The 24682-nt window shown below is 45.6% G+C and overlaps 2 protein-coding genes across 3 annotated transcripts; one reads left to right on the top strand and one right to left on the bottom strand.

Moving 5' to 3' along the window:
- Positions 1 to 2236: 2236 nt before the first annotated feature.
- On the bottom strand, positions 2237 to 24682 carry GFM1 (G elongation factor mitochondrial 1). Of its 2 annotated transcripts, none has more exons than XM_080349427.1 (18): positions 24625 to 24682; positions 23699 to 23851; positions 22906 to 23038; positions 22478 to 22682; positions 21643 to 21759; positions 21072 to 21222; positions 18213 to 18367; positions 17522 to 17606; positions 16576 to 16713; positions 15811 to 15912; positions 15240 to 15296; positions 14692 to 14829; positions 13657 to 13739; positions 6465 to 6627; positions 4599 to 4743; positions 3992 to 4152; positions 3285 to 3338; positions 2237 to 2509 (listed from the first exon to the last, which is right to left on the bottom strand). In XM_080349427.1, the coding sequence occupies exons 1-18, from the start codon at positions 24673 to 24675 to the stop codon at positions 2378 to 2380; spliced, it is 2223 nt and encodes a 740-aa protein (XP_080205553.1). In that variant the 5' UTR covers positions 24676 to 24682; the 3' UTR covers positions 2237 to 2377. The 2 variants fall into 2 exon arrangements, with proteins under 2 accessions (XP_080205553.1, XP_080205554.1); XM_080349428.1 differs by lacking the exon at positions 24625 to 24682 and adding an exon at positions 24491 to 24544.
- LXN (latexin) lies at positions 8164 to 13487 on the top strand (the record flags this gene model as incomplete). The annotated part of the gene is made up of 6 exons (XM_080349358.1): positions 8164 to 8292; positions 8995 to 9057; positions 9649 to 9823; positions 10237 to 10373; positions 12455 to 12517; positions 13350 to 13487. 6 exons carry the CDS (start codon positions 8164 to 8166, stop codon positions 13485 to 13487), a joined length of 705 nt encoding a protein of 234 aa, XP_080205484.1.

Below are 24682 nucleotides of genomic sequence, written 5' to 3'. Positions count from 1 at the left end.
TTGTTCACTGACATCGTGCCAAACTCTCTCGCATTTCCCTTTTCTCTTTCCCCATTAGCAAGATTTCTGCCGGGGTAAATTAACTCAATAATCGCCCCTTCCTCAGGAAAACAGGCGATGGTCTCTGCACCCTGGGGTGCTTTTGTTAACTCGTGATATATCGCGCTATCATTAATCTGTAACCAGGAACAATCATTAAGGTATTCAACATGAAAACTTTAATTGGGGGATATTTGGGCTGGCTGATCTGTTAACCCCCCAAATTAAGGCGTTTTACACAAGTGTATTGGTCTTTTTGCTGACTGAAGCTTTTTATATCAGCAACGTAACAGGCATTACAATAAATTCAGTGAAGCAGCATTTCACATGCCCTTGGTGTTTTATTTTGTGCTGGTAAAACATTTCTCATCATCAAAAGCATGAAATCAGAGCTTATAATGCCAATGTTGCTTTAAAAATTGGTGATGAGAATATATTTTTAGAATTAAACCAAGAAAATAGCATGGATTTTGCACTTTGGGGTCTACTTTAGCAATGCATTTAATCACAGGTTTAGTTTCCTTACCCTGTTTTTGTCACCGCTCTCCCGACCTAGAACGGAGGATCAGGCGCTTCCAACTGGCCAGGTCGGTGTAACTTGGACTCTCAACGAGCAACATAAATTTACACCAGTTGAAAAACTGCCCAACAATAACTTCTGGACAAGCAACAAACCTGTTGGAATTCACAGGCTGAATTTCCACTAACTTCTTTAGGGTCAAAACTTCAGAACCTAAGATGACACAGATTTGACTCAGAATTCTTGGTTACCTCAATGTGGTCATTGTCAAGTTGAGGCTCAGATGGATTCATAGTGAATCATACACACTAAATAAACCCCGTGCGGAGCGGAGCTGCAAGAGGTTGTGTAGACAAGAGCTGAACGATTCTCTTCCATCTTTGCTGCTAGGAAGCGTTCGAACAGCCGGCTAAGATTTGATTAAAGAAAAAAGAACCAAAACAACACACACAAACAAGCAAAATCCAAGGTGTCCCTACACTAATAAAGCCGTAAATGTAAATACAATAATAACCACCCCTTTCCTTTCTTGCATTCATAGTGCTTTTGCAAGACATCTTTGGATTTTGGTAACCGTGCTGTGTTTGCTTGTCTAAGAAATTCTCCAAAAGTCAGCGAACCCGCGGGGCTTTTCTTGCAATGGGTATTGCAAGAAAAACAAAGCCACGAATGTCAGGGACTCAAGAAGGATTTGGCTCAAAGCAGCGTGGTGCCTGTGTTTAGTTGGCCTTTACGCGCCCCTGACAAATCTCTGGCACTGCACTTTTTCCAAGGTTGCAGTAATTCTCCCCGTCGCCGTGTGAAGGCTGAGAAGGGTCTGTCTGCATCTGCTAAACATCAACCACGGGCCTGCGCCAGGAATGCGGCTGCGTTTGAACTGCAACTTCAGGCTCTGCTTACTGGAAATCTGCAAAAACGCTGCTGAGCTGAGCAGGGAGAGGCAGCACGCAAAGAAAATTCAGCGTGGATTTCTGGTAGTGATTAAAAAGAAAGCGATCACAGTATCGTCTCTTTCTCAACTACCCATACCACCCGTGTTTTATCTCTCTTCCGTGAACGAACAAGATCTATTCAATCGATTCCCCAAGCTGAGCATCATCAGCAACACACCCTCTTGATTTTAAGATCCTGAGAAAAGGAACCTTCTGTTTGGTTTAACAAGGAGCCAAGAAAACAAGCCCATTATAAACCCATATTGTTCACAGGTCTGGAAAGACTGAACTACATACATTATCAACTCTTCCTAAACGCCTCGTGCCACCAGCAATACGAAAGTTGCACGGACAGACTTTGCGCAGCTCGTCGGGATTTTGGGGCTCCTGGTGTTGTTTCTGAAGGATGTGGAGGACGAAGCGACGCGAGTTCTCTGGTCTGGATGCATTAAGTGCAGGAGCCGGGCCTGGAGCACGGATGGGAAAACTGCTCAGAACAGGATGGGGACCCATCTCCAGTGCCCGGCCCGTGAGTCTCCTAAATGAACATGTTTAAACTTTCAAACCCAGAGAAACAGTAACCAGCCCAGTCACAAAATAATGGTGTATCAAGTAAAAACAAAATCGAAAATTATTTTAATACAAATGAGTTAAGACAAATTTCAAGACAAATTATCACCAGTGTTTTAACTTTTATATATTTTGTTGCTGAGCAGCATTTACACATGATCGATTCCATTGTAACCTCCTGGTGGCATCTGAGAATACCACAAAGGAAGGATATTATGATGAAGTGACAAGTCCAAGTCCCAGCCAGCCCCGATTGCTTCTGTCACTTTCAGAGTAGACTGTGAAAAACTGTTCAATGTGCTCAACGGGAAAAAAATCAGCTCTTGGCTTTGCCCTTTTTCGCAGGAAGTCGCCCCGTTGCTTCGAGGTATTTGTTAATTATTTCTTCTTGAGTGCTGGGCGAGCACGGCTGATATTTACAGTATTCCATTGTATATTCACCCTTTCCCTGTAGAGTTGGAGAAAGAACAGTCAAGGTGAGGATGCTAAATGTGTCATAGCGTTTAGCAGCAGCACATACCCTCGTCTGTGAAATAAGATGCAATAATCATTTATGAGGCAGGAGACAAACACGGTGCACTGGGGAGATGAGACAAAACCACACAAGCCGTGTCCGAACCCTGCTCTTTGACGCAAGCCCACGGTTCCCACCTCACAAGTGTGACAATTCTGCTTAAAACCTGAAAATGACGACGGTATTAGCGCCAACCCATTTACGTGCTCACAGAACACGGCACGAGATGTGGAACAGCAAATTTTATGTAACACACAAACTCGCTCGATTCAAATTCCTTCCAGGAGCACATAACTACAGACACATATATTATTAAATATAATATCTTCATAATGTGAACGCTGCTGTCAAAAATCTTCTCTACTTGCAGACGTTTGGAACGTACAGAGTACACCTCAGTTTTCCAGCCTGGGAATTTAATACCTTCACTGATACCTGTTCACTTTGGATTACTTACGATTTTGAATCTCTACCCTCTTCAAAGCATAAAAGACCTTTCTGGGCAGAAATGACACACCTAATAACAGCAATGTTAATTAAAACTCAATTTAGGTAACAGTAAAAATTCTAACGTTATTTTCCTGTCCCACATTTGTTTTGATTTTTAGCACTTTTACTGCTGTGTATGTTATGTACGAGATGATGCAAATTAGCACAATTGATTTACACAAATAACTGTGTTGTAGCAGAAAGTACCGAGCGTACTCACCTCTGTGCAAGACCGCAGCTCGGTGGCGTATCCAAACATGTCATTCAGCGGCACCTGCAATCCAAGCAAACTATTCTTGTAAAAACAACATCTTTTGCCATCAACTTCAGGTTATCATCCAATTAATCTCAATTACAATCTAAAGAGTCAGTAAAATCTGGTGCTCTTTGTAATCACCACTGATCTAATGATCTAGTTTTTTAAAGTACCTCTCGTTACAACTAATTCACATTCACAACGTGTTTTTAGGAGGAAACACCAAAGTTTGAATATCCCATCATCAGGCAAGAGATCGTAATACTTGAAATATCTCAAGATTGCAACGCTAGACACAATTTGATGCAGAGAATAAATATGTTTTTAGAATGGACATAGAAAAAGGGACATTGAAGACAAGTCATGTGCATTTATCTGCAATTATTGCGGGTGGCAAAAAGCTCTTTCCCCTGTAGTGCTGCACTGCTGGCCCATCGAAGAAACCTCAGTTCTGGTCCTTCCTCTGCCACTGTGTGATTTTGGGCTTCTCTGGAGCAAGATGGATTTATACCAGATTTATTAAAGCTGCATAATATGCTGCCACAGGTTGGAAATTAACGTTGTGCTTATCCACAGGAAAATCTGGCTACAAGTTTACACATACCAGTCGATAAGTAGAACAGTGAAGGAGTCAAAAGACAACGCAGGAAAAGGTCAGAAAGAACACAAACCTCGGCGTAGAGAGTGAAGTAACCTTCGGTGCCGTCCTGCCCCGTGATCACGCCGTGCCGGCGATTAATCCCAGCGATCACCGCTCCCTGGAACTCCGTGGGCGCCATCACCTCCACCGCCATGATGGGCTCCAGGAGACGCACGGCCGCGTTCTCCATCGCTGCAGAAAAAAACTTAACTAAAGAATCAAAGGACAAGCCCGGCGGAATTCAGGATGCCCCTACGCAAAGCACAGAAGTGTCTGATGGTTAATGCTACATGTTTCTTACGTCACTGGGGCAAAAAAATAATCAATTATGTGGAATTCCAGCTCCCCAGCCTGGTATTGCTGAGATCGTAACGCTGGGAGGCACAGGATGATAGAATGTTCTTTCCATACCTGTGTAAGGGTGAAGCTGTTGGTGTTTCTTTATTCTAGGAAATATTATTAATGTGACTAAAAGAATTATCGTGCCTCCTCCAAATTTCTCTTGTATTTATTCTGCTCCACACAACCGCCCAAACTTTAAATGGCAACAAACCAAGCTACAGAGAGGAGGTGGTTAAATTCAGCTCCAACACTAATGCATCCAGCACGACCACACATTTGAACGATGGGATTTCTACCTTGCTTGAGGGCTCCTTCTCCTGCTCTGATGAAGGAGATCTCGTTGGAGTCCACCATGTGATGAGCACCATCCTCCAGGACGAACCGCACCCCGGAGATCCTGTGCCCCGACACAAACCCCTTTTCACACGCGTCTCGGAATCCCTGGCAAATCACAGCTCCAAGTTAGCAGGTTTTAGACCAAAATCACAGTATTACAGTATCACAGTATGTTTGGGATTGGAAGGGACGTCAAAAGATCATCGAGTCCAATTCCCCCATGGAGCAGGAACACCCAGATGAGGTTACACAGGAAGGTGTCCAGGCGGGTTGGAATGTCTGCACAGAAGGAGACTCCACAACCCCCCTGGGCAGCCTGGGCCAGTGTCTGTCACCCTCACTGAGAAGAAGTTTCTTCTCAAATTTAAGTGGAACCTCTTGTGTTCCAGCTTGATCCCATTACCCCTTGTCCTATCATTGTTTGCCACCGAGAAGAGCCTGGCTCCATCCTCATGGCACTCACCCTTTATATATTTATAAACATTAATAAGGTCACCCCTCAGTCTCCTCTTCTCCAAACTAAAGAGCCCCAGCTCCCTCAGCCTTTCCTCACACGGGAGATGCTCCACTCCCTTAATTATCTTTGTTGCCCTGCGCTGGACTCTCTCCAGCAGTTCCCTGTCCTGCTGGAACTGAGGGGCCACAACTGGACACAAGATTCCAGGTGTGGTCTCCCCAGGGCAGAGCAGAGGGGCAGGAGAACCTCTCTGACCTACTGACCACCCCCTTCTAACCCACCCCAGGTACCATTGGCTTCCTGGCCACAAGGGCCCAGTGCTGGCTCATGGTCACCCTGCTGTCCCCAGGACCCCTAGAAGCTTAAAAAGACAACCAGCATTAACAACAGCCTATAAAGGACACAAAACTTAAAAAACCCAAACCGATAACAACAAAAACCCTTTCACAATTATTAGCAGCAATCCCTCATCTACCCAGTGGACCTTCTTGCTTGATAAGATGATGGAAGAACATAACAGTGGGGAAAACTTTTCATTCCCAAGCGTTTGAAAACTTTGTACTATCATTCTTTGGCACCGCAGTTTGATCCTGGTATTTTTTTAAGAACAGAAATCATGAAACAAGCTCAGAAAAAGAAATGCCCTCAGGATTTTCTTCACTAAGGGTCTGCACAGCCAAAACCTGAGAGAATGATCTCTGTGCAAAGAACCACTCTCAGCACTAGACTGAAGAACGAGATTATTTGAAGACTGCATGCTTTTTCCAGGATTTGGCAAAAATCTTGATATGTTGCATCATAGAATAATGAAGGAATTATTTTAGGTTGATCCACTATTGTAAGAATTCAAAGATCGTGGTAGGTACTAAAAATAATAGGTGATAAATCATATGGTTACAGAGAGACAGACACAGGAATCCCACAGAAGAGATTAAAAAGAAAGAATATTTAGTAATTTATGCAGGCAATCCAGCTTAATTACAGTTTCCTACACCAAAAAAAAAGTTACATATTTCAGGGTTAGAGACGAGAGCCACAATTAAAAGCAGAAAAGGGGCAATTAAGAAGCAGAGGCAGCAGCGGGAGGCCTGTCCGGCCACAGCAGCGGGCAGCCCACCCTCTGCCCCGCTGCACGAATGGAACACGCACGCACACCAAGGGAAACAAACAGCAGCTTCATCACTAAGCGGAAAACTGCGGAATGTCGGGTATTAAGCAAAGCCCCACAAATTTGGTTCTGCTTCCCCCGAAGCAATGGGAAAAGCCTCCTCGCCTCGGGCAGGGCAGTCACAGCGAATGCTGGTGGTACAGGAGGAAAACAAGAATTGGTATTTCTTGTATCATATGCATACAAAAACATGCTTCGTACCTTTTCAACAGCAGGCACGAATTGTTTTGGAATATTTGTGCCAACGGTTCTGTCTTCAAATTCCAATTTTGTGTAGTCCTCCGGATCCAGGGGCTCAAGGACGCCGATGACTTTACCATACTGTCCCGCTCCGCCCGTCTGCTTCTTGTGTGTATATTCAAACCTACAAACAGACAAACCCATTACTCATTACACAAACTGTACTGTAACCACAGTGCTCTAAGGAAAACGTTCCCAACCTGCATTTTGCTTTATTCCATTCGGCTATGTGTAACCAAAATGTCTAAATGCCAGGGCAGCAGCTGAAACATCTGAGGACATTTAATGCCTGAAGAAGCAGCATCACGATTCTTCGCCTTGCAAATGGGAAGCCGAGGGATCGCGATGAGTTAAACTGCTCAAAAAACAACCGCAAAATCAAGCGGCAAGCAAAACTAATAAAGCCTGCTTACCTTTGGGCTGAATACTGAATAGCAGCGTTTTTGTTGCTGTTTTCTGCAAACACCTACAGTTTCCACCCACAAAGTACTTCCATGTTAAGTGTAGACCCTGCGCAAGGGGATAATTAGGGGGAAAGCTTGTGAATATGAACTATTATAAGCTTTTTTAAGTGAAACTGAAGGGATCTGAGGTCTCTGAAACACAGAGGTCTCTCCGGGCTGGGGAACAGGAGGCTGAAGGGAGGGAGAGCTGATCGCTCTGGAGCTGGAAGAGAGGAGGTTGGAGCCAGGGGAATTGGGCTCTGCTCCCCACGAACAAGCGATGGGATGAGGGGCAACGGCCTCAAGTTGCACCAAAGGAGGTTTCGACTGGATATTGGAATAATTCCTTCATTAAAAAGGGCTGTGGGGCATTGGAACAGGCTGCCCAGGGCAGTGCTGGAGTCACCATCCCTGGAGGGTTGAGCAGAGATGAGGTTCTCAGGGACATGGGGCAGTGCCAGGGGTGGGGAACGGTCGGACTCCGTGATCACAGAATCGACTGGGTTGGAAAAGACCTCAGAGATCATCGAGTCCAACCCTTGGTCCAACTCTAGTCTGTTTACTAGATCATGGCACTAAGTGCCATGTCCAAGCTCACTTTAAAAACCTCCGGGGCCGGTGAGTCCAGCACCTCCCTGGGCAGCCATTCCAATGCCTGACCACTCTCTCTGTAAATAATTTCTTCCTAATCTCCAGCCTAAATGTCCCCTGGCAGAGTTGAAGCCCATGGCCCCTTGTCCTATTGCTGATGCCTGGGAGAAGAGCCCAATCCCCACCTGGCTAGAACTGCCCTTCAGGTAGTTCTAGAGAGTGCTGAGCTCAGCTCTAAGCCTCCTCTTCTCCAGACTAACCAAGCCCAGCTCCCTCAGCCTCTCCCCATAGGGCTTGTGCTCAAGTCCCTTCCCCAGTCTTGTTGCTCTTCTCTGGACCCTCCAGCCCTTCAATCTCTTTCCTGAGCTGAGGGGCCCAGAACTGAAAACAACACTCCAGGTGTGGCCTCCCCAGTGCAGAGCACAGGGGAAGGATCCTGAGGGTCTTTTCCAACCTAAACGATTCTACACGCCCCCCGGTCCGGTCCCACCCGGCTGTGGGCGCAGCCGGAGCCCCGGTGCCGGGACAACCCGCGGCTCCGGGCGGGCTGAGGCGGCCCCGGCCCGTCCTGCTCCTCCCGCCCCGCCCGGCGCTTCCTGCGGGAGGAGGAAGCGGCTCCGCCCGCCATGGAGGACCCGCCGAGCTCCTTCCGATTCCGCCGGGCGGCGGTTGCGGCCGCCGGGCTCATCCGCTACCGCCGGGGGGGCCCCGGCCGCGGGCTGGTGCTGCGGGACGTGCGGCGGGGCCGCGGGCCGGTGAGCGCCGGGACCCGGGGGGCGGGATCCGAGGGGATCGCGGTGGGACCCGGTTCTGGGGGTGGCAGCGGCTCTGCTTGTCTTCCCCCGGGATTTAACCGCGGCCCGGTCCGGCGGAGCCCCCCAGCCCCGTCCCTCGCAGGAGGACGCTCTGCTCAGCACAGACTCACCACGGACCTGTTCTGCGTTTGTTGGCAAACCTGCTAGAACAAGGTTATTACAGCAACACCAACCTGCTGGTGCGAGTCGTTCTGCTAGACATCCAAAACACAGACAATATACATAACAAAGCGCAAATGGACTTGGTCTAAGAACCCGATTAAGGCTCTTCGGTATTTGGCCAAGCGGCACATTATTGGACAGAATCACAGAATCGTCTTGGTTGGCAAAGGCCTTTAAGATCATCAGTTGTTAACACTGCTAAATCCACCTCTGAACCACGTCCTGAAGAGCCGCAGCACACAGGGAGCCCAAACACAGCAATTAATTAAGTGGATACAAGACTGAAAATGGGTGAGGAGGCACCAACCAAACACTCCCCCAGGTGCACATCAAATGAGCGATCTGAACTGTGCAGGGAGAACTAAAAGCCTTGTCCTAGCTCGGAACGGACCCCACCGCAGCCCTTTCCACAATAACCGCAATATTTTCCGCAATTCAACGTTCTACAAAATCAATGCTCTTAATGTTTTCCTTATTTAGGACATCGGTGATGCTGGGCATAAGTACCACCTGGAATTTGTGCTGGAAGACTTGAATGACAAAGTGAGTTCAGATTTATTTCATTTATGTGCTCTTGTGGGCAGAAGTTGGCAGCACTGATGGGTAATAAAGAGCCAACACGCTTTGCTGCTGCTCCTGGCCGAGGGCGGTGGGTGCACCACTTAATAATACTTGGTATCGTGTTCTGGATTTTTCTATACTGCAAATAGGGGAAAAAAACCAGAAGGCTCCAATTTTACCCAATGCAAAGCTCCATTTCTTATACCGTAAAAGCCCCAAACATGTGGTACCTACCACTGTGGCACAGAAAATGCTGGAGGGATGACAAGGACATTTCAGTGTCACTTGATTTTGAAGTTATTTGAAGCCATTACTCCAACTGAAGAGCACGAGTGGCACTGTGCACCACAAACACTGCCCTTCCTGTCACTGCAGAAAGAAAACTGCCCTTGTAGCATCTTCACTGAAATACTACGAATTTAACCTTGTCTTAAATAATCACAAACCTCTACGGGCCACGCTCAGAGAAAACAGCAACTACATATGGGAAAAAATACATTTTGGAAGCGCAAATTACCAATGTTGCATGTGTATTTAATCAAATATTAATGCACATCCTTAACTCTGTAACAGGACAGTACTGTTAACTGCACTGCCGAGGTTCTTTATCATCCGGGCAACAGAAACACCCCTCCCGATGTGCAGTTCGCGATTGAAGGAGAACTCGAGAGCAGCGATGAAGCAGATCAGCAGTTCTACAACCAAATCAAGAGCCTGGAGAAGGAGCTTGTGGCAGAAAACATACCAGGTACAACAAAGGGCTTTGGGCGAGAAGGACGTTTTGGAGACGAATATATTGCTTCCCTTTCTCTTATTTAGGGTGGTGCGTCAATTACAACGCTACTAAATTTATTAATCACTTCCAAAATCCAGAACTGAAATGTGATTTGAGGGTGGTTGTTCTTGAGAACAACCTGCTACGTCACCTCTCCCTTCACCAGCACCCTGCTCGCTGTGGAGTCCATCAGACACCCCGACTGCGGCACCAGGGTCTGCTCCTCAGAGCAACCCCTGCCTTGAACACCCTATAGAACATATACGAAGAGTAAGCAGGAGGAAAACAGACAGTGATGGGAATGTCTACTAGTAGGTGATGAGGTTCTGTTAACAGCCGCAACTCCATGCGTCTTGCTCAATATATATTATCTGTTTTGTTGCCAGACAGCCACGGGAACGTGCCCCCGGCGCTGGTCCCCGTGCGCCTGCTCGCCTGGGCCGCCGCTGGCTACGTGATCTGGCAGAACTCGACCGAAGACACCGAGCTCCATCTGGCCCAAATCAAACACGTGAAGCAAGTGGTGAGTTACCCACAGTGGCCGGCAATAAAACTGGTATTTAGGAGCCAAGCAGTTGTGTGTGTACTAGACTATGGCTGAAGTTCTTAAGCAACAAACCTCAATTGTGTCTGAACTCCTTGGTCGGGTTCATTTGTAAGCCAACATTTGCTTTTTGTTCCACCTACAATCACGAACACCCCAGTTTTTATTTAGACCGCTCCTTCTCTTCATAGATTTTGCTTGTAGAAGCTGTGTCTTCTTGGCAACACTATTATATGCTTATTTAGTTAAGAAAATCGACTCTCCACTTGGAGGTCACAACGTTGATTACGGTTTTATGTGATTTCATTGCATTTAACCCATAGTTAAGCCCAGCTTACAGTGTTCTTGCATCTGCATAACATGCACTGGATTATTGTCCTTCATCTCCTGATCTGCACCATCACCACAGTAACACCGCTCGACATCTCGGCAAGAGCCACGTGTAGACAAATAGCAACGGGCTGCGCCTCAAATTCAATAAGACACAATCTGCATCGCTTTGTTTGCAGTATTCCAGTCTCCACCTACTTGCTAGTTCACCTCAAAATGCTAATCAAGAAAGAAAAGACTGATTTAATTTCACTGTCAGTATTAACATTTTTTACTTTGTTCTTCCCAAACTTACTTTTAGTATTTTTTTTTAGTGGTGAGAATATCTTAAAATTAATTTTCAGTTGAGAAATTAATATTGCAGAAATGCTCTCTGATATTTTTAAATGACCCAGGTAACAGTTGCTGTAACACTCACTCAGGAGCAGCTTTCCCCCAAGCTGAAAAATTCAGTCCATTGGAGCAACGCTTTCAAACTTATATCAGCATGATGAGCGCCAATTAAGTTTACGATAAGAAAACTGAATTCAGGAAAACACATCACAAGGTAGAAGGGGAACAGAACACTTCAGGACAACATATTTTCCATTTTCACTTATTTCTGGGCAATCTCCAGTACAGGGTTTGTCCTGAGCGGGTCTGGATCTGCCCTGAGCTAAGAAGTAAATACGACTGTCCAATCTCACTATAGCTCTTCAAATTAATCGGGTCATTAGCTGCTGTTACCAACAGGCCTTGCAGACTGCTTACCTGGGACAGGCTTAACGGATAAGCTTGGTTTTGATGAATTATTATTAGGGCAAAGTTTGGTGAATTAATAGAATTCTATAGATTTTCCCAGTCCTTCTCCATTCTATTTGCAGAAAACATACTGTGAGTTAAGAGTAATTCCTAAAAAGATGGTCAGCTTTAATTCAAGGAAGTTTAGTATGTAAGCTAGAATAGAGAAGTGGGACTTCACGTTTAGAAAACCCCAAATATCGCATCAGGAGCGTTCAGAGCAGCCTTTCAGAGCCCTCATTCGGCCACCCAGAACAGCCAGTGAATTCCCATGAGTTCTGGGTGTGCAGGAAGGGCAGAAACGCTCTCCGGGCACAGGATTCGTTACCGTTTTGCTCCCTCTGATGGCTGTCGGAAAGCAGTTCACAGGGCTGCGCGCAAACAAGCTTTTAAAACCCTCTTTAACGAAGCAGAGCAATAAAAGGATAAGGCAGACAGGAGGTTATTAAATAAACCTTAGTCATTTTGTTCCCTTTCCCTGAAAAATAGGTACGTAAAGAGTTGGTTCCAAAGGCCAGCGTATTTTCTGTCGCTCACACAATCACCTATAACTTGTTATCCTCTGAACAGCCTCTGGAGTGTGTTCCAAGTCTTATCCTGCAGCCAGACAATTTTATTTAGGATTATTTAGGTTAAGTTGAGACCTCTTCGAATTAGGTGTTCCCACATGAGTTTCTCAAGTTGAGCTCTATCCCGCTTCTCTTAAAGAGGAATTAACACCGGTTTAAGTTTCACTTTGAGTTTCTCAAACACAATTCTGCAGTTCACAGAAATACAAACGGTATTTGTTTTGTTATAGTGACTAAGCTCCATCTGCTTTATTTGTTAACACAAGCTGCTAGTTTTAGAAATATATTGGAGAGTTTTTATGCTAACCAAAAAGAACCGATTCACTACTTCTAAGGCATGGGGAAGCCCCAAATTCCTCCCTTTTCACTTTGTCTTTCCAGAAGAGAAGCGACGAGCATCTTGAATTTGACTACGTGATTTTACTCCACGACGTGGTATCCCAGGTAAAGTCTTATTTCTATAAACCCTTTTTTTGTGTGTGTGTGTGCATGTATTTTTGTTTTTGAAGCCTGCAAACTGTGTAACCTCCAGCTCAGACACACAGATGGTTGGGTGTTCACAGACCTGATGCCAGGAGCTCAGTTAAACAGGGTGAGGTTTGGGCAACCATCACCCACCCATCTCAGCATCACCAGCTTCTGCCAGCAGACACTCATTTTCATCTATTTCTGGGCCTTTCTTTGGTTCCCAGAACAGTATTTCCATTGCGTGCTATTGTCCATCAACATTTTGCGATCTGAGCAAGCGTTTTCATAAGAATAAAGCAAAAAAATGGGGCTGGTATTAAACCAGAAGCTCTCGACTATGCCAACCTCCTGTAACAAATCACCCACCGATAACAACGGGAGATCTCGTCCCACTTCCAGCTCTGCTGCTTCCTACCCCACTGCGCTCCCAGTTAAACTGGGGCATCTGTAGTGGTTTTAGTTCCTACATTTTCTATTCCAAATTCCTTGGAAGTAGTAGCTAAATAACTGCAGAACAAAAGGTTCTTCATTGTTTGGTGAAGGGCAGGTGTCCCAAAACATCAACAGCACTAACAGTAAGAGGGGTAAAACAACACAGATGTGCTAGATGGAAGGAAAATGCAGCAGCGGGGAGCACAGCACAGGCTGACAAAAGCTCACAGGATGGTGTTTTATCACACTTGCACCATCACTGCTGCGTGATCAACCTGCTTATGATCAACCCAGGTATTACAGTGGCCAAGTCCCGTTCAGTATCATTCAAAGAAAACACCCTTTTGCTTCCTATGGTTTTGTTTTCTAACCACAGAACGTCATTCCCTGGCGAATTACAGTTCTCTGGCACCCCCAGCACGGTGTTCAAGTCACACGAGCCGTCAACCAAGACACACACCAGTGGAACGGAGCAGCGGGTGGCACCACGGCAGCAGCTCCAGCGCCACAATGAGCAGCTGAAGGGAGGACAGAGAAGGTACCAAGAAAAAGTCCTTCCTCCAGTCAGCTTTTCCTGCACATCACGCTTGGATCTGATCATCCCAAATGCACTTTCTCTGCTACGTAATCGAATTCTGCATCAAAATAGATTGAAAAGAACCTCTGTCGCCAGAGGGACTTACGGCACAGGCGCGGAGATGTTCTCCCTAAAGGCGACTTTTGGCTTTCCCATGGTGCAAGGGCAACCGTATTCTCTTTCCATCCGCTGCAGGAAGAAAAAGCAGAGTGAAACACAGAGTTGCTCCATCGGAACAATACACTGGAAACAACTTTATTTGCAGATCTTGCTGACACGAGAAACTTAATCAGGGTTAATCAGTTTTTCGGTTTGGGGTTTTTTGGTTTTTAGGGTCTTGGTGGTTTTGCTTGTTTGTTTTTCTTTTGATGTTCTGAATTTTCCACTGTCATTCTGCAGTCATCCTTGTTCAGGGGCTATCGCTTTAGATGCACTAAGAGGGAACAGCAGTCATTATTTTACTCGAATTTAGGCTTTCTGACAAAAAGCCATCTTTTCTTCATTCTGTCAACATTTCAGACGCATCAACTTGAAAGAAAGGAATAAATCACTGTAACTAACTATTCCCTCCTGCCTGCATCATCTCTTATTGTGGAAGCATACATTTAAAAACACAGAAACGGAATACTTCTCTCTCCTGTAGGAAACGGCTACAGTAAAATCCATTCTAAGCAAAGGCTGCTAAAGCAAAGCGTACCACTTAATACATCAATTTTAATTGAACATTAAAAATATTCCAGGCAGACCTTTCGTTTAAATAGTTCACAAGCCTTCAAACTAGAACCACTGGAGAGAGAGAATCTTCAAAAGTTGACTAAGAAATGAAGCTCCTCGCTGAGCTCTAGTGTCGTTCACATTAATGTCATGGTGCTTTCTGCTGGGAAAATCTCAAAATAGCTGTCACACCATAACCCACATTTACACAAAAGCAAGTGGAGTTGTGCACCTGCAAATAGCCTGTAAACCTGACATCAGCTTAGGCAGCCAATTACAAAATGAGGCCTAATGGCTGGCATTAATTAGCCCACCTGCAGATAGATTTTGGTACAGCAATGCTGTACTCCTCCTCTGCCAGAAAGGAAAGAGAATTCTTGGGAAAACAGGCAAAAGCAGAGTCCGCGGAATCTGCTTTCCAAATTACCTGGGCATAGATCTCCAGGTGCAGCTCCCCCATTCCAGAAACTATGGTCTCTTTGCTCTCATCTTCAAAATGGGTTCGAAACGTGGGGTCTTCCCTCGTGAAGCGGCTCAGGCCTTTTGCAAATTTATCAAAGTCATTCTGAAAATAAAACGAACACAGGCAAGAAAACGTTATTTCAACACCCAAAGTCACACAACAAAAAGGCCTCAGATTTTCCCATCAACTGCTCAGCGCTTCTGCTCTCGTGAGGTTGTTTTCTGAAACGCGGCCATACGTTTATAACTGTATAATATTTATTCCTCCAGTTACTTCAAGCTCATGTTCACCCAGCTCAAAGGCAATTTTTGTTATGGCCACGTGATTCCATCTGATGCAGTCACATGCCCAGTTATCCGAATTATTTCTTCCTAAGTACTTTGGATAGAACATTTTTAAACACTGCTCGTTTAGTCTGTGGTTCCATATTTAACCACTAAGCTGCGTAAAATTATAAAAGCAGCAGAGGAAAGGTAAGTGAGTCAGAAAAAGGTTGATTTATAGGCTCCTACCTTGTTGGAAGGCTTCATAGCTACTGAAATGACGGGATCGGGGATGTGAATTGATTCCTGCAACGACCATAAGGGAAGAGATCATATTAATACAGTTGGGTTCAGTATCCTGGTGAGGTAATTCCTCCAGAAAAGTCTGGTCACAAGAACTCAGGGTTACAAATGGGGATGACTGTTTTACTTATCTATCTTGTACCTGATATCACAGCACTGTCACCTGGATGCAAATTGATTTCCCGTTGGATTTCTTACTAATTAGAAGACTCTGCTTCCTATCAGGTTTTGTAAATGTATTTAAATACTAACACAAATACATAGCTTAATATTTTGGGGTAACTGCATCCACTTTTACCAGCCCAGAAGAGTTTGCTAACAGATGCGTGTCTCTCCCACACATACCACACTTCTGGATATTCAGGCTTCTTGAGGTATAACAAATGATCACAAAAAATATTTGCAGTTGCATATGCATCAAAAAAATCTCTAAACTGAACAAATGATGACAAACTTTTACACCAAAATCCTGGTAAATTCCAATGCACGAGGCACCCAGATGAAAAGGGTCACTCACCATGGAAATGTCAGTGCTGGTTTTATCGGTGAACGTATCCCCACTGGCACAATCGATTCCAAACAGCGCACATATGTCTCCTGCGTAAACCTCATTTACATCCTTCGGAAAGAAAAGTTCGCTGTTTAGGTAACACTGAAAGGCATATTACACACCACACCTGGTTTTAGAACATACATAAATACTGTGTTTAAAAGCTTGAAGTTAAGCTCCTGTGAAAACTCCGGCTTTGATAAAATGCTCTGTGCATCTTTATTCTCTCTTTATTCCAAGCAGAAAAAGGAGACCTGAGCTCGGATGCTGATTTATTGCAGCGTAAGGATGTGGGCCAGGCCCAGCTGTGCAGCTCAGGAGTCTTAAACAGGAAAGGGTGCTATTTGCAGCTGTTTGTGAATTAATTTTAAGAACTGTATTCAATAATCATATGGAAGAAAACTTTTTGTGTGTGTTTTGTCAATCCTATTTCCCCTCTCCCAGAAGTAGGGAAGATGGGGATAATACCACAGCTGGCTTTCTTTAGCCATCACTTCAAAGCTACTTTATAATGCTTCTTGGGCAAAACTCTTCCACTTGAATGGAAATAACACACTAGAGGTCATTTTGGTTTCTTGTAGAGCTCTATTAAGTGCCACAGGCAAGTATGAATTAACCGCAAAAGGAGGAATTTGACATATCACATCGTTCAGAGACAGCTGAAAAGCGAGAAGCTGGTTTAGCAAGAGCGGCTCCAAAGGCGATCGCATGGATTGTACATCCCACACTCACCTCCATGTTGTCCGAATGCATCCGGACGAGCCGTTGCACACGCACTTTCTTCCCCGTCCTGGTGTTATAGATATAATCCGATTTCTTCAGCATCCCCTGGTAGACCCGAACGTAGGTTAACTGCCCAAAACGGCCAGCCTGGAATCAAAAGTCATTACAAATCAGGTAGAAGCATTCTGGGAGCCGAGAGCACTGCGACTCAAAGCACCATCTGCACAGCTGAGTAAATGTTTCTGGTTTGAATTTACACACTAGACAAGTCAACAAAACTTTCTGCAATATAATCTCAGCTTTCACTTGACCTGCTGCTCTCTAGGTAGCAAACATGTTCGGTTCAAACGGAACTTCTTCTGCAACTGTTTTGTGTTCCATTGTTTTCAACTGCAAACAAAACCAGGATTTTTCTCTGAAAGTATTTAAAATAAGCCCCCCAACCCCCAAAGTGTTCATGTTTTAACTAAGAAAGTTATGAAGTGTTTGACGCTCATAACCCGCTTTAAAACTTCCATCTTGGCAGTGTTTGATACCCTGGTGGTTTCTATGGTTGAAACCAGTTTTTAAAAATAAATTTAAATTGAATTTAAACATAAACTGATTTTAAAATTCCTTCTACATAAGTTTTGGTAGCACCATCGGTTTGGTCTCACTCTATTTTCAACTCAAATCACAAACAATGAATTTGGATCCCTTCCTTTATCCTTTAGGGTTAACACAACGTGAGTACAACTTGTGTTGCGAGGAATAAAGTCAGGTAGGTAATGTTCTGGGTGTCTGCTCTCCAGAAACTTCCAGTCTAGCTTCAACACACACAGAGTGACCAAGGGAAAAAGGCACCACACGCAAAATACAAAGTTTTAATTGTGCGCTTTTCCCGCAGCTCTTGCAGGGAACACCCCACTTCCCTCCTGGTTTTGCTGCATTAGAAAGGCAATTGGGACCAGCTTACCTCCAGTTTAAAAGCAAGGCCTATAAAAGGTTGGGAATCGTCTCGAGCAGAGTTCAGTAGAAACTTGGTTTTGTCCTCAGAATCCCTTAAAAACAGGGATGGAGACAGAGTTTATGTCATGAAGTGAACACGGCAGCCTCATCAAAAATGTGAGCCCAAACTCAGAAATTCCCCTGGGCCTTTAGTTTCACAGCTGTATAACAGAGACTTAAAAGTCACACTCAGAAATTATATCAGAGAAACTGCAGCAGATTCCAGATAGGGTGTTGAAACTGTGACAAATATCACTGGTCCTTCACACCATCCAACTGTTTTGCTGTGAAATCAATTCATCAATCAGACACAACTGAGGAGCGAATCCGCCTCAGAGGGACAGCACGTCCACCTCGACAAACACGGCCCAAGAATAAAACCTTGTTTACACATTTCAGACGTGCTCTCTACTGTAGGCATGGTTTGAAGAATTGCCATAAATGTCTAAAGAAATCTCATCAGACAATATCTTTTTCCAAATTAAACATCTCACGTGTGTTTCAAATACCACCATAAGCAGTAACCCTCAAACGAGAGATGAGCTTTCTTAGTTTTGGAAGTTTGTGCAAAAACAACTGGTAAATGATGGTGTATTTTGTTAGTAACAGTTACCGCTACCCAATTCCAAGACCACTCTGTCTGCTCAGCGTATACTCACCCCTGGTTGAGGATAGCGTAGTTCTCCACCTCCGAGGGGTTGGGGAGGTATTCCAGGACGGCGTCCAGCAGCGGCTGCACCCCTTTGTTCTTTAAAGCGCTTCCCACAAGCACCGGGGTAAAGGATTTCTTCAGTGTTGCTCTTCTGATGGCGAGCTGGGGGAAAACCATCAAATATTAGCGCATTCCTCTCCTGTAAAACCTTCAGGAGTCCGACACAGAACCCACCAAGCGCCAGGACAGATTCCTTTTCTCTCTTTACTCCTGGAGTAAAGCAGCTGCTGCCACAGTCTCCTGTACAACCTACACAAGAGCTTCCCATAAAACCTGCTCACCACAATCCTACAAAAGTGCGAGATTTATTTTTTTTAATGCCCTTTCATCTTAAATTCAACTTAAAAATGAAAATCCCCAAGGTAAATATACACTAACCCCAAAATAATTTATTGATTCTCTGCTGGTAAAGTCAAGATTCTTCATTTCTGTTTTAGGTGCCTCATTACCCCCTCTTCATTTACATTAGGAAACAATATACATTTAAATTTGTGACAGCAAGATGAGACGCTTCAGTATTTTAAACTATGGAAAACTCTCCTGGAAGAAGTCAGGCAGGGAAGGGATACGTGGGTAAGTGTCATGCTCAGTGAATCACCATTTTTACATGACAACAGTTTTAAAAGCACCACAGAAGAACATAATCATCTACGGACCTGCTGAAGCTGCACCATCCTGGGAATCTTTCCAGGACGCCCCAGCAAAGGGAGCAAGAGGAACAAGCTGTACAGTCACCTCGTGCTTTCATGTGGCGTTGCAAAGCAGAACTGAGCATAACCCCGCGATCACAGCCACCTTCCGCACCGCTGGCAGCGGCTCTTGGTCCCCATAATCAATCAGTGAAGCCAAAATTGCCACCTGGGTCCCATCTCTCCATGCCACTAGAGGATGTCACCTCCCTGCGCCCAGCCAGGCCCTCGCTCCGACCCTCAGTCGCTCCTGTTGGCTTTGATAAGCCAAAATTAATTAATTCTCCCTGATAACGAAGCCAGTTAACCACATGATCTAATCTGGGAGATACTTAATGTACCCAAAGAGAGAGGGCTCAGCTATCTTCATAATTAACAGAACAGTTCTTTTAATTTGTTGTTGTAATGACTTCACAAACATAGTAAAAGGAAAAAAATGAGTGACATCGGCAATTCTGCTGCTCTAGCCCAGGACTGCTGGACAGACAGATGTGCTGATGCCTCGTGGTTTTATTCATCCACGTGTCTTCCATGAAGCAACACGACTGCAGTTTATCCTCATCCACAATTACTCTGGGGAAGAAAAGTAATTTTACTTTCACGTCAAGACAACCATCATGAGGTGCCCACCGAGCAACTGGGGCGCTTTTTGCGCAGCATTATGGATGGTGGCAAATCAGGGGATGTTTAAGCAGCTGATCTTCAGCAAACATCATACGCTACGACTGTGGCAACCAGGAGTGATGCTTCGCATCGTTTCCACAAAAAGATATTTTCAGTGGAAACTTGGCTGCTGGCCACTGAAAGAAAATCCATCTTCAGGGACGTATTAGCACAAACTAACCTGCATCTGCAACGCTATCGCCATTAGAGCTGTAATTAATTGGCTTTCAGAAGTGGGAAGCAGAGGTATGCTGAATAGGCAGATTTATCTCGGTAACAGATTTCCTTCCCAGCAGGAGCTTATCAAAAAGAGCTTCCTGCTCAAAATCTCTCACCTCTTACATCAACCCAGTGTATTCAAATTGGTATTGTTCCCTCTGCCCTGCGAAGGACAAATCCTTACAGGCCTCTAGAAGTGCTGTTACATCTCTATCAAAGCGAGAAGTGCTGCTTTGTAACAGGAATAGCTCAGGCTTCACAAAATACTATTTAATTGATGGAGTAACTGAATGGCTGGTTCTAAGAGATACATTTGATCTGTAAAAAACTCTTGTGCTTTCATCTCAAGCCAAGTTGGGATATAGATTCCTGCCTACTCTTCCTCGAGATATTAATCACCAGTAAATCACCTTTACAGCCAAGCCAATTAAAAAAACCACCATAGCACAGTGGCAAAGATCTGCATGAAGACTGTACCAGTGCAGCTGATCTTCCCAGAGCTCCCCACCACCTTTGACTTTGTGGACGTGCGCTCGAAGAAACAGCGATACCCAGCTGTCAGCACAAAAACCATTTTCAGTGATTACTTCTGTGAGCATCCCTTTATGTTGGCATGCTCATAACTAAAGTATTTCATTAAATAAATCACATAGCTATGTTTTTAATTGCATTTCTTGAAGGAGGGTTATCTTCTTTTTTTTGTGGCAAACTGCATTTTGACCTGGATTCTTTTCCTCTGGAGTCTCCCAGTAAAGCCGCTTCAGTTCCCTTTTAGTGTATCGCTCTTTCCACGTTTCATTTTCACATTTTCTCATTTCAGATGTAATCAATGCAAACACAAAACAAGGCAGGAATTCCTTACAGCATCTCAACAACCGACGTGCTGTGGGACAGGATGCAAGTCGCAGCCATAAAGCCGTAACATGGCAAGGCAAAAGAACGACAAAAAAAATGACTAAATGTACCTTTGAGTCATTGCTGGTCACCCAAAGGGCACATGCAAGCTCAGACCTACCTACACAAATCAAATCAAATAAATACATTTGGAACGGGCCCTGAGCAGGGAGTACAGTGGGAGTTCGCCTCTGGGAGGTGACACTTGTATTGCAGAACTCAAGCGAACAAAATTTCCTCAAGAGTTCAAGAAATTTTCATTGGGGGATCGGGGGAAAGGCAGGTAAGGACCTAAGAGTGAGAGAACAGTGCCACAGGAAGAAGAACCACAATGAAGTTACCTTTAACTCAGCAGTCGTAGGAATCTTTTCTTCCAAAAACAGCTCCCCAAGCTGATCATCCGAGTTGGCGACACATTCAATCAACTCCCGACGTCTCTCTGCAGCCTCGGCTCTGAACTCAGCTGGAATTTCGTCATACCGAAGAGTCTGGCTACACATAAATAACACACTCAAGCTAAAGAAACGCCACATGAAACAACCTTCCGCCCACTAATCACTGCGATGATCAAGAGAAATTCACTGTTGATATGGACATTGACAAAAAATAATCACATAAGAATATCGACAAGTTATCAGTGATGCTTTAGCAGGAGAGGGTTTCTTCCCAGTCCTGGTAGGAGTTTGTGAGGACGCAGGACAACCTGTTCAACACCTGCAGCTTCCCATTGCTAAACCCAGCCCTGCAGCATCGCTTTGCTGGAACCTGGAGAGTGATAACGCAGCCCGAGCACAACCCACATCCCCAGCTTCCCAAACAGGAGGCTGTTGCACCTCTGAACAGAAACTACAGGTAGCTTTACTCCTACAAAGAGTCGCCCCAGCTAAGAAAAACCCAAGTTTCAAAACTTACCCAAGTGCACCGTCAAAATAGATAGCTCTTTCTTCAATAAGATCTATAATTCCCTTGAAGTTCCCCTCCAGCCCAATGGGGATCTGAACAAAAGCTGCGTTGTGTTTTAACTTGGATCTGAAAAAGTGAGCAAATCTAAGTTAGTTTAAGGAAAAAAAAACCAACCATTTCTATATATGTGACCCAGATGGTCTTTGAACAACATCCCATTCCTATAAAACCGTTATCTTCTGTTCTTTGGACTGTGCCAAAAACCCACCAATTCTGATGAGAAACGCCTGGGTGCATTTTAAGGTGACTGCCAAGCCCGCGACATCCCGCAGGTACAGAGAGCAGCTCCCATGGGAAAGGACGCAGCACAAACTGGTTCCAGATTAACCACCTGATTTGGGGAGTTGCCGCTCCTGTATTGTATAATAACGCTCATATCTCTCGGATCAAATCGGGCACAGGTAAGGAGTGAGCAGGACTTGTGTTGTTTGAACGAGAAACTGTCCAACCCGTCATCATCTCCCTGCTGTGACCCACAGCACGTTTGCCACCAGCATCCAGGAAAAAGGCTGTTTTCAAAGGGGCTCCAAATATATTTCAAGAACTCAAAAAATACTAAAAGCCCAACTCTTAGTCACCGCAAACCTGGGCTGACACTAACATTTGTTTTTCTTGAGAAAATGGAGACTTGCTATAGGTCAGATTAAGATTTAACCTCAAGTTTGGTATTATCCAAAACTGCAACTACAGACCCCACAAGAGAAAGCTTTTCAATATTCTTAGTATTAACATCCTATGTGAATAGTTCTGAATTATCTCCCAAATGATTTTAAATGATAAATACCTCAGCTGTTGTACTGCTCTGGTTGGACTAGAGCCCAGTCTGTCCAGTTTATTGATGAAGGTTAAAAAGGGAACGCCGTAACGTTTCATTTGCCTGTTCACGGTGATGGTCTGGCACTGAACTCCTCCAACAGCACACAGAACCAGAATAGCTCCGTCTAGAACTCTGAGAGATCTCTCCACTTCGATTGTGAAGTCTACATGTCCTGAATAACAAAAAAACACCCAAACATTATTCATAGATGACAAAAGGTAACGAGGAATTGCTTTCTCATAGCTGCAGGAAAGAGCAACCGCCAACAGAATGAGTCTCCAGGTCTATAGAAAGAGTCCTATTAGCTCAACCTGACTAACAAGCATAAAGACGGCGCCGCACGCTGTGTATAACCAAAGGAACAGCAATCGTAACGCGTTCAGAACTGTCGTTACCTGGTGTGTCGATGATGTTGATGTTGGTGTCTTTCCACATGGTGTACGTGGCCGCAGACTGGATTGTGATCCCGCGCTGCCGCTCGAGCTCCATGGAATCCATGACAGCTCCGACTCCATCCTTACCTTTCACCTTGGGAAAATAGAATTAAAAAATGTAGTTCCAGAGAGTCTACTAAGAATTCTGCATGTGCAGAAATGATGCTTTGTATCCTGAGCATCATCCTTCACACAGTGAAGAAAAGCAGACATGGCAAAATCGCTTGGAATTATTGAACTCCAAACAAGTTTGGTTTTGTTTTTGCAGCTGCACCTGCAACTCGAACGTATTTTGCTCTCCTGAGGTTCATTCCTGAAAAAGGTCATTAGAAACCTGGCGCAAATTATGCTTCACTCTGAAGCTAAAAATCATATCCCTCTGTTCTCCGATTCTCAGTCATCTGACTCCACCAAAAGAAACACACATCTTCCATTGTACATTTACCATGGAGATGGTAAGGGAAAAGTAAGTCTTGAAATGAGATTCAGTGTTCTGCAAGAGGCGGAACACCGCAGTAAAGGAGGGATCGCTCTCTACCCCCTCATCCTCTACTTATTTTTAAAGGGGTGCTGGTGAAACCAGCGGAATTCAGAATTCCTTCTTCAGAAGAGCCGCACTAGGGCAAACAAGCGTTGCTCCCTCAGGCCATGCGCTACACTGTGCAGAACAACAGGTCACAACAGCATCACGATGGCACCCGGGATGCTCAGCCCACAAAGACCAGCTCTGCTCTGGAGTCCTCCGAGAACCGACCTCGTGCATTTGTGCGATCCTGCCCGTATAGAAGAGGATTCGCTCTGTTAGCGTCGTCTTCCCCGAGTCGATGTGGGCCGAGATCCCGATGTTGCGGATCCTCTCATTGGGAAGGGCTCCTGTAGAACAGTGTCTGCAGCAGCTCAGGAGGGACTGAAAGGCAAACGGCGATCGCTGGGTTAGTTTGGAGCTGCCCAAACACAGCTCGCTGCACCAACAAGTGAACTCCCGGTCCATCAGCTTTTCTATGGCAAATGGGTTGTAGAATCACAGCACGGTTTGTGTTGAAGGGACCGTCAAAGCTCCCCCAGTGCCCCCCCTGCCATGACAGGGACATCTGCACCAGCTCAGGGTGCTCAGAGCCCCGTCCAGCCTGGCCTGGGATGTCTCAGGGATGGTTCATCCACCATCTCTCTGGATACCTGGGCCAGGCTCTCACCACCCTCAGGGCAACAATTTCTTCCTCACGTCCAGCCTGAATCTCCCTCCTTTAGGTTAAAACCATCACCCGTATTCTAACACAATAGGCCCTGCTCAAAAGTCTTGTTGTCCACGTTTATCACAAAACTGGAACACAAGAGGTCACCTCACAGCCAGACAAGACCTCCCCACTAAGCCTGGCTTTGCCAGTCCCGCCTTTAGGTTCCCAGCGCGCTCCGCTTTGCCTCCCGCTCATCTGACCGAACCGCTGCACACCTTCCCGCTTTCGGAGGGTCTGTCCTCCCCCAGCTCGCTAACGGGGATGTCGACCCGACCCGACCCGACCCGACCCGACCCGCCCGGGACACCGACCCGCCGCGTCCCCTCCCGCGGTCACGGCGCCCTCGGGCCCTCACAGGCCCGGCGGGGCCCCGAGCGGCCCCGTGTTCCCCGCAGGGCGCCCGCGCTGTCCCGCCCGCTCCTCACGAAGCGGTGGCGGCCGGTACCTGCTGCCGCAGCCGCCCCGGGGCCAGGCCGGCCCGCAGCGCCCGCAGCATGGCCGCG

Source organism: Nesoenas mayeri (genome assembly GCF_963082525.1).
Source record: "Nesoenas mayeri genome assembly, chromosome: 9".
NCBI lineage: Eukaryota > Metazoa > Chordata > Aves > Columbiformes > Columbidae > Nesoenas > Nesoenas mayeri.
The sequence above is the reverse complement of the archived record's forward strand: the minus strand, read 5'-3'. Positions and strand labels throughout refer to the sequence as shown.

Excerpts from the sequence above, each read along its gene's own strand:
- GFM1 (XM_080349427.1), bottom strand. The coding sequence starts at position 24,675 with ATGCTGCGGGCGCTGCGGGCCGGCCTGGCCCCGGGGCGGCTGCGGCAG. Across the intron at positions 21,223-21,642 it reads TATTTTGACGGTGCACTTGG|CCAGACTCTTCGGTATGACG; the intron begins GTAAGTTTTGAA and ends ATTTATGTGTAG. Across the intron at positions 14,830-15,239 it reads CTATGAAGCCTTCCAACAAG|AATGACTTTGATAAATTTGC; the intron begins GTAGGAGCCTAT and ends TTTTATTTTCAG.